Raw genomic sequence first — 10,042 nt, 5'->3', positions numbered from 1 at the left:
AGCAAAGGGTCTGAATACTTATGACCATGTGATATTTCAGTTTTTCTTTTTTAATAAATCTGCAAAAATGTCAAAACTTCTGTGTTTTTCTGTCAATATGGGGTGCTGTGTGTACATTAATGAGGAAAAAAATGAACTTAAATGATTTTAGCATATGGCTGCAATATAACAAGGAGTGAAAAATTTAAGGGGGTCTGAATACTTTCCGTACCCACTGTACATTAGCCAGCTGCATTGGCTCGACAGGCAGCTTCATCTGAAGCCAGGGTGAGCTCAGCAGTACAGGCACTTCACTGGTCTTACAAATAGCTAGAAATTAGTAACCCTGCTGGTAGGATTCGCTCTTTCTGAATCCAGTATCGGATCCACCTACCAAATCTGAATCAGTTCAGATCCCTTGTAGAATCTCATTAAGTTCAGCTTTCATAGTTTCAAGTAACTTAAACTATAAATGACTTGAAGAAGTTGTTGGACCAGAAGTCCTACTACATGAATCAACATGATCCTGACTGAAGCAGGTGCATTACCGTGGACAACCCGTTTCTCCGACCTGAAAATGAGCTGAGCAGCAGATGATCAGCAATATTGATTGTTGATTGATATTGAATAGTAAATGGTCTTATACTTGTACAGCGCTTTTCTATGCATTGCAGCACACTCAAAGCACACTCACACTATTTGGCCATTCACACACCTGTGACATCACCAGGAGCAACTGGGGGTTCAGTGTCTTGCTCAAGGACACTTTGACATGTGGATTGGAGAAACTGGAAATCCAACTGCGGACCTTACGATTAGGAGCCGGCCCACTCTACCTTCTGAGCCACAGCCGCCCCCACTGATTGTTGAGGCACAGTGAAACAGCAGCTGGAACATTCTGACCACTACTCCTGAGTTTCACAACCTCGATCCAGGTAATGAAGCTCCTAATTCACAGCTCTGAGCTGCAGGAGGAAAAGTAGAACTGGGACTCTGCTGATGCCCACAGATGTCTCTTGAGCCTGACCTGGTCTCATCCGACAACACAAGTGGCTACACCCAGCATCTTCACACAAATCCCCACACAAGTGTGAATGAAGGTGGTGATTGGGAAGAAAGTTTAGGTAGGTCACCCACAGTAACTGAAACTGTAGGCTAAACAGTAAAGACATGTAAGCAACATAAATAGTCACCGAGTGCACCCGCTCCTCTCAGAGGAGCAGTGTGTTCAGGAGCTCACTGCTGGGCTTCTGCAGCTGGAGAACAGCTGGAAAACATGAAGAGCAGACAGAATTGACCTGTCCCTGGACACTCTCAGACGTCAACTGAGGAGCACTCATTTGTTTCAGTAGATCAGTGGAATCTGTCCCTGATGGTCTCGCAGTGACCAAGGTGGCATCTTCACAGTCCAGAACACAAAGAGGTTCCGCTTACTGAGGTATAAAACTGAGAACAGCAGCAAATCCTCACATTTCAAACGTTTGCTGAGAACCAAACAAGGTTTGGGGTTTTTCTTTAAATGAATTGACTGAATTCTCACAAATAATGCCATTTTCATTGTTGCCAAACTGGCGTATTGTTCCAGCACAGAGGAGGCTGTGAGTTTAGGTGGGCATCTCTGTCATCATCCTGTAGTTTGATCCCTGTCAGTTAATATCACAGTCTTTAAATAGTATCTGTGTGTGTGTGTGTGTGTGTGTGTGTGTGTCAGGTTCAAAGGACCTGGTGGTGAAAGCTCAGGTGCTGGCTGGTGGCAGAGGGAAGGGGACATTCGAGGGCGGACTGAAGGGAGGAGTGAAGATCGTCTACTCGTAAGTGTTCCAGCCTCTGTCATCAAACACAAATCTAATGCCAACAGCGTTCTGCCATTAACACTGATAATCAGACATAATCCTGGGTGATCTGCTGACACCTGGGGGTTACCATGTTAACCAAAGCAAACACCCTATGAGCAGCTACTTTGTCGCCGGTGTGTGTGTTTACAACAGAAATGTTTCAGTAAAGAAAGAATAAAATAGATCTAATAAAGCAAAACAAAAGTAGAAGAATAGTTGGTGCAGTAGAAAGTACAGTATTTTCCTGTAGTGAAGTAGAAAGTGCCACAAAAAGAAAAAGTGTACCAGTAATTGTACTTGGTTACCTTGGTTACAATGCCAGCAGCTCATTAAGGGTCTCTACTCAGACGGCAGGTTTATGGGAGTTTCTCAGACCTCACATGTGACAGGGAAGCCGTGTACGTGGTGTTTTCTTTCATATTACATCCTCGGTGTCTGCCGGTCCGTCACAGCCTTCACCCTCCTCAACTCCACTGTTAGAGTATCTAGGAAGATCAGAAAGGTCGTGTCAATTTTAGATCAAAACTAAATGAAGCTAAATAAATGAATCATTTTTACTGGTTAATTCATCCATATTTCCAGGCCCCATTCACTTAAATAATTATATTGACAGGAATTATTGCTACACGACTGAAAAACAACTGGAATATCACTTTCTGACTTTGGTGCTGCAATGATTAATTGATCGACAGTACATGTTCTGAATCACCTCTTCACCTAAAGTGTGCAGGTTCCAGCTTCTGCAATGATGCTTGTCTTTGTCCCTCCCGACTGAACACATTTGACTTTTCACTGTGGACTGTGGGAAACTGCTGGACAATTTGCACTGTTTTCTGACACCTTACAGACAAAACAATTCCTGAACTTAATCCTTAGTTGCAGCCGGTTTGATTGTGAGGCAGACATTTAATAGCCCGAACCCTTCAGAACCCCTGTTGAGTTTCCTTCCTCGTCCTCTCCAGACCAGAGGAGGCCCGTGACATTTCATCCCAGATGATTGGTCGAAAGCTGTACACCAAGCAGACTGGGGAGGCCGGTCGCATCTGCAACCAGGTGTTCATCTGTGAGCGCAGGTATCCACGCAGAGAGTACTACTTCGCCATCACCATGGAGAGGTCCTACCAGGTGGGGCAACACGCAGACACACATGTTTACTTGCTGGTAGGTCTGCTGTTGGTAGCTTGGTGATGCTGCAGTGTGAGGGATGTGTAGACCCACTGCTGCCTTGTAATTCTGCTCTGCTCATGTTCCCACTGACTTCCTAAATGAACCAAGAGCTGGACTGAGAAACACGCAGATGTCACATGCAGTTTGTGAGTTGTGTGTCTCCTGCTGACATTTTACTGCAGGGAGAAAGCATCCTGCTGCTTTTGGATGTTTTAATGAAAGAAACTCAACAGGTGACATGTTATTTTACTGTTATAAAACTTGTTTTTGTTTTATTCTGCTATAATAGTGTGTGACTTCAAATTAAAATGCAAATATGAAAAATGGAAATATTTCAATACAGGTGAGAAAAATGTTTTAACTCTGCTATTTTTAGATTTCTTATCATGGAAGTCTGTATTTATTTCCAGAGGGATGTCATGGCAGCCAATTCACACTGCAGCAAACATACAAACTAATGATCATAAATATTGTCTTATACCTCTGTCACTAATACACATGGAGGATACAGTGTTTTATATGAAAAGCCACACGAGTAGTTATGCAGTTGATTTCATACTAAAATCATTTATCTGCTACCCTGGAATCGTGTGTTTGGTTGGCTTGTTTTGAAAATGTCCAGGTGGAAGCAGACTGAGACTCTGTTCACAGTCACGCTCTGGTTGTTCAGTGCACACCAGGGTCTGATTGACAGTTTTCTCATCAGCACCAATGAGCTGAACTAACTGGGCCGATGCACCAGTGTTTGTTTACACTGAACAAGTTGGGTGTGAAACCAGCCTTAGTCAGGTGAGAATGATGCTGGCCCCAATCAGTACTGTGTTTCATTTGTTTGAGCCAGCTCTGATTAACTGAAAATGTGCAGCAATTTTCCTAATCAGTTAATAATTTGAGTTGTTTATCAAGCAACAAAATCAGTGACATTCACAGGATTATTTTGTACTTCTCTCTCTTTTCCATCACTGTTACCTCCTGGACACTGGAGAGATGGGGGGAGGTGCTGCTGCCAAGTACAGTGCTTATTACGAGACATCCCCTTGGAAACTTCCCACAATTTTCTGACTTTTTATAAAATAAACACTGTTCAGAAAAATAATTGACATAAAAATTGACAATAAAATTAAACCTTACAGTAGCTGTAAGCCTAGTTTGGATTGTCAGAAGTCTGAGTAATGAAGACAAAACCAGTAAATGCACCTTCCTCTGTGAGCACCTCATTGCATCTCGAGTCACGACTGACAAGGTTATAGCTGTGCCTGTGCTGAGCACTAGATGGCTGCACAACACTGAAGGTAACTGATCGATAACACTGATTGATTACACTGGTCAGTTTTATATGTGTGAAAGTCAAATAAATTGTGTTTTAGAGGCAGACTGGTGCTGCTGAAGCTGGATACATACTGTGCACAATGTAAATACAGTGGATGTGACAGGAAAGGCTTTACAGTGTTTTTAACGAGTTGACTATGTAGAAACCGGCATCTTGTGTCTCTAGCTGTCAGAGCTATGACAATCCCACAGCTAAAGGTAGATTTAGTCCTAAAAATTAAGGCATTTCAAGTAGAATAACTTTAAGACTCCTAAAATGATTTTTGTCTAAGGATAATTCAGACATTTTAGTGCTGAAAGTGGGACTGTGTGTGAAGCTAGAGGCAAACCAGGAACATGCAGGGAGGAGGCCTCAGTGTGGAAATGTGACTGTGAACAGTTTGGGAGTGTGTGGAACCCAAACAACTGTCTAGCTATAATGATCGTCTTTATAATAGATCAGGACACCCAAAGGTGTTTGGTTACCTGCTCAAGTTATTTTCTTATTCCAGCGTCTTTAGTGTGAGGATTTAGTTTTTTTTTTTTTTGTTTTCGTTCATTGTAAACTGACGTCACTGTGGGCTCCTGGAAAATGGGATTTGCATCGTTGTTGTTTCTTTACAGACAAAACTAATTGATTATTGAGAGAATAGTCAACAGAATAATTGCTAAATAATATAATTGTTAGTTACAGAAGCGGTGGTAGACATTTGCTGACAACAAGGGTGGACTTTACACCTTCTTAACAATAGACATTTAACAGCTGCAGTTTGTAGACCAAACCGTGAGACCTGAGCCAGTGGTGCTTGTCCTCGGTCTCGGGCTGAATCTAAAACACTGCACGGGTCTGTAAATAAATAAAATGAAATAAACAATATGTGGATGAGCCCCTGAGAATTATTTAAGAGATTTTTTGATAGAGGTTTGAATCACACAGGAGCACCCTGCCCTTCTCAGATGTAAAGAGTATGTGATGACAAATTTCTCCTCAGGGTTCGATGGACCAGGTTTCTGGCAGCTCAGATCTTACAGACTGAAATCTGAAACTCAAAGAAAGACTAAGTTGATGTTTTTGACCTGAAGCAGTGCAGTGCTCAGGGTATTAAACTCCTTGTCCCCTCTCTTGTGTCCCACAGGGTCCTGTGCTGATTGGCAGCTCGCACGGTGGCGTGAACATCGAAGATGTTGCAGCCGAAAATCCAGACGCCATTGTGAAGGAGCCCATTGACATTGTGGGGGGTATTGAAATGGAGCAGGCTGTCAAGGTAATCAATAATAGAGAGGAGGAGCCACAAAACAGGCAAAATGTTCCAGCTGTGTGGTTTGGGCCGCAGGAGAGATCGAAGGGCTGCTGCGGTTCATTTCTCAGAGAGAGAGAAGGCTTTTCTAAACAAGATCCAGCCTTACAAATCAAGTTTCAGGTTGGAGAAAATCCTCTGACCTCTGTCCTTCCTCCCACTTGATGTTTTTTGATACTCCGAAATATACTTTTATAATTTACTGTCTGTTAAACATGTTCACAGACTTGAACCCAGTTATAATCGGTCTCCAGGTCTTACAGAAAACAGCCTGTATTTTCCGGTTGTCTACAGTTTGAAATGAACATTTGCTTTAAAAAGAATCGGCCTTTTTATGATTTTCCAGTCTGATGGTTTTTATGACCAGTACTCCAATCTTTCAGATCATTCATCACAGTCAGGAATATACCCTTTGTTGAAGAAAATAGTATGACCGATTAATCAGGCTGCACGTTAGTGAGTCTGTCTTGTCAAGGTGACTTTGAAGAAGCGCTCTGACGTGATTGGTTTGAGGCTTGAAGGAAGATTCAGCGGTTCTTGCTCATCAGCCTTAAAACAAGATGTTATAAAATTTGTAAAAGAGCAGCGAGTGTCTAAACTGGGCTGTCACTGTGCATTTCTCATAACCATGGTGACAGTGTGTTGACAGAATAGCATCTATCGAAATGAAAAATAAAACATTCAGAAACACTCCAACCCCTTCACCTTTTCACATTTTAGGCCTAAATTTTACCCTCATCGGTCTACATCCGGTACCCCGTAACGACAAAGCAAAAATAGAATTCTTGAAATGTTTGCAAATTTATTGAAAAGGAGAAACTGAAATGTCACATCCAGTGTCTTTGTTAGTTCCTGTCTGGATAAACAAGAGCTGCACCAAAGATGACGGTGATCGATGACATCAAACTGACTTTACACTCGGGGTGCACCGATACATGGTGCATGCACGCTAAATGACATTCATTCATTCATTCATTTTCTACCACTTGGTCCCTGAACGGGGTCACGGGGGGGGCTGGAGCCAATCCCAGCCGGCAATCGGGCGAAGGCGAGGTACATCCTGGGCTAACACAGAGACGAACGCTACATGACATTGGTGGTTCTAATCCAGCTGGTGACATTTGTCGCCACTCCACATTTCCCTTCTTCGGAATAACGATGGTAGATTGGCAGATCAAGCAAACGCACTTCGTTGGAAGTGGTACGTTTTCGGTTTCTTACTTGATTCAGCTCCCCTACTCATTTTATACGCTTTCTTTAGTAGAAATTAATTGGAAGGCTGACAAGGTAGTTCGCTCACTGGAGTTTGGTAGTAGCTTGTGCAGTTGACTGCGCATGCTTGGTGACTCGTGTGTTAGAAAAGACAAGATCTCAGACTGGCTGCCCTGCGTGTCAATCAAGTGGCAAATGCCATAGGGAGGATGGATGATAGGCTAACATCTTTTTTTTTTTTTTGAATGGCACGCGATCTACCAACACTACCTTTGCGGTCACCCCTGGCGTACATGTTAGTCAGAAGTACTTTGTAAGGCAACAGACAAGTCCAGTTAAGACGGTGTCAGGGCAGCGTGTCCTGACCTTTGACTGCTTCTCTGCAGCAACAATCATAACAAGTGGTGCGACGTGCCTGGTTCATGCATGGGTGCAGCATTTGCAGATGTATATAAATAGCAGGAACTGGTCTGTCAGTGTTTGTAGCTGTGCTTGACATTTTGGACAGACACCTTTGTCCATTCTGGTCTGAGGTTAAGGATCATTGTGCGGCACGTCTCCTCTGGCTGGCTCTGTGCTCTGGATATCGAATATGTTGGTTGTCATAGTGATGCTCAATATATTTGACAGAGAGAAGAGGTGCTGGTTGCAGACCTACCCAGGTGGATGGAGGTCCATTGATGTTCCTTTACTCCATTATTCGTTTTTGTCCACTGCAGCCATGTTTATACAACTACAAAATGTCTTCACAAAAACTGCAGCGTTTCTGTTTCAGCTTTTGCCTTGTATTTGGATATTGGAGGTTGAAATCAAACACTCCTCGGTGCAGTGATGGTAGCTTTTTGAAATGACTCTGTTACTGATGTGTTTTATACAGAAGAGAATTAGGACCACTGAAAAAAAGTTGAGTTCTCTTTTTCTCAGAATTGTTGCTTTTCTAAAAGTCAGAATTCTGAGGAAGTCAGAAATAAAATCATTAAGCCATTTACTGTGTAATTATTCTTTTAATTTGAGGACATCTTAAAGCAATAAGCATAGTTGCCAAAAAACAAAATCCTTTAAGGTGATGTAGATTTGGTGAAGAATTTAAAATGCTGAATAATCTGCAGAAGAACTGTAAGTTTAAAAAGTTGGAGTGATGAGTCAGTGGGTTGGGAACACCCGAACTGGCCTCTGTGGATTTAGCTTTAAAAACGTTTGAAGCTGGCAAATGACAGATCTAAGTTGTAACTGGCACACGCTGCTGGCATTCAAGATATTTGTTATTAAGGTGTGAGTGCTTGTAACTACAGTGGCAAGAAAAAGTATGTGAACCTTTTGCAATTTCATGGTTTTCTGCATTAATTTTGCCAAAAAATGTGATCTGATCTTCATCTAAGTCAAGAGTACTGATGAATATAATGTGCCTAATATAACAACACAACAAATTCTGATCTTTCATGTCTTTATTGAGAACAACCATAAAAACCTCATAGTGCTAGTGGAAAAAGTATGTGAACCCTCGAGTTAATGACCTCAAAAAAAGCTAATTGGAGTCAGGTGTTGGCATACCTGGAGTCTTGTTAAGAAAATGAGTTTGGAGGTGTGGACTAGAGCTACTTTAATAAAAACCACTCAAACCTTTTGAGTTTGCTCCACACAAAAAGAATATGCTTATGTGAGCCATGCCTCGCCAAAAAGAGCTTTCAGAGGATCTACAATCAGGAATTGTTGATTTACTTAAAGCTGGAAAGGGTTATAGTGTGATTTCAGAGACAGAAATTCACCAGTCTACAGTTAGGCAAATGGTCTACAAATGGAGACACTTTGGGACTGTGGCTACTCTACCAAGAAATGGGCACCCAGTCAAAATCACCCCAAGAGCACAACGAAGACTCATCAATGAGATTAAAAAAAAACCAACCCCGAGTGACAGCCAAAGATTTTCCCAGTGGTCCCTCTCTGTTTGGTCTCCTCCACCTAAATGATGATGTGTTGCTGCCGATCTTATCCACAGTATCCGTCTGCAGCCAGTGTTTCAACAGCCATTGTTGATGTGTAATGAAATGCTTCGTGTTACTGCAGGTGGCTGAGAAGATGGGCTTCCCGCCGGCACTGGTGAGCGAGGCAGCAGAGATCATGATCAAACTGTACAATCTGTTCATCAAGTACGACGCGTCCATGGTGGAGATCAACCCCATGGTGGAGGACTCCTCTGGCATCGGTACGCACATTTTGACACAGACCTGTAAGGTTCTGTGCTCTCGTTGTACCAGTTGCACAGCAGGCGGCAGATCTCAGGACAGTATCAGTGGCCTCATCTTTCTGACTGAATTCAAACACCGTCGGCACAGGCTTGATTTCAGTGTTTAGTAACTAAAGCACCTTTCAGATGTGATGGCAGGCAGAACCTGGTTAGTCCTACGTGAATCCTGATACACCAGGTACTTTGTTTAAACAAAGGTGTAGAGCAGAAACCTGAGGACTAGAAACATCTGAGTCAGGGCTTAGGTTACATCACACTCAGCCTGGTGATGACTACACCTGCCCACTGTTTAGTATTCTGACTATTTGATGTTTATAGGTATTTTGACATAAAAGCCAGTGCGATGTCTGAAGTGCAGTAGATTATATTCAGGACAATAAATGAACTGTTACACATCATGTAAAAACAAACTTATTTCATGTGTGTAAAGCTAGTTCTGTTTTGTGTTTGATATACACTATAACCACATATTCATTTTCTCACAGACCTTCATCTAATTATCTCTTACAAAAGTGAACCCAGCAGGTTGTTTTTGTGGACCAGAGACTTTTTTATTTTTACGTTTCCTGTATCTGAGAACTGCAGTAGCTAATCCTGAGAAAGGAGGCTGTCTCCCAGTGAACAGGTTGAGGGCTGGGCAACTTTGATAACAGTGACCTTTGATTTTTAGCTCGTTCATTCACTAAGAGCCCATTATTACTACTCTTGGATTGAAGAAAGAAAGAAACCCATAATTGCAGGAAATGTCAGGTCCTCAAGTTTGACTGGTTTCACCTTCAGCAACACGTACTGTTTGTTAGTAGGCTGGTTATAATCATTACAGCTTTGAGCTTTCCAGCCTCCAACAGGTCAAAGAAACAGGTTGGAGGCTGGAGAAAGAGCTGGTATTCTGTCCTTCTGGAGTTATTACTGACCAGTGTGAGCTCCAGAACCATGGTGGTCCAGAAAGCCCTCTGTATGAAGAATGGCCTGAAACTAGATAGGCAGGAGATTTAGAG

The 10,042-nt window shown here is 42.4% G+C and overlaps 1 protein-coding gene across 1 annotated transcript in view; it reads left to right on the top strand.

Annotated features, from left to right (window-relative positions):
- The window catches only part of sucla2 (succinate-CoA ligase ADP-forming subunit beta), a 31,341-nt gene that overhangs the window by 5,923 nt on the left and 15,376 nt on the right, over nt 1–10,042 (top strand). Inside the window, exons 3-6 of the mRNA XM_020621565.1 lie at nt 1,691–1,790; nt 2,777–2,939; nt 5,426–5,554; nt 8,864–9,002. Coding sequence (XP_020477221.1) covers nt 1,691–1,790; nt 2,777–2,939; nt 5,426–5,554; nt 8,864–9,002 — 531 coding nt within the window. The remainder of the gene's footprint in view (nt 1–1,690; nt 1,791–2,776; nt 2,940–5,425; nt 5,555–8,863; nt 9,003–10,042) is intronic.

The sequence above is a fragment of the Monopterus albus genome, unplaced genomic scaffold (genome assembly GCF_001952655.1).
Source record: "Monopterus albus unplaced genomic scaffold, M_albus_1.0 scaffold261.1, whole genome shotgun sequence".
NCBI lineage: Eukaryota > Metazoa > Chordata > Actinopteri > Synbranchiformes > Synbranchidae > Monopterus > Monopterus albus.
Note: the sequence above shows the minus strand (reverse complement) of the source record. Positions and strands in the feature narration are given on the sequence as shown.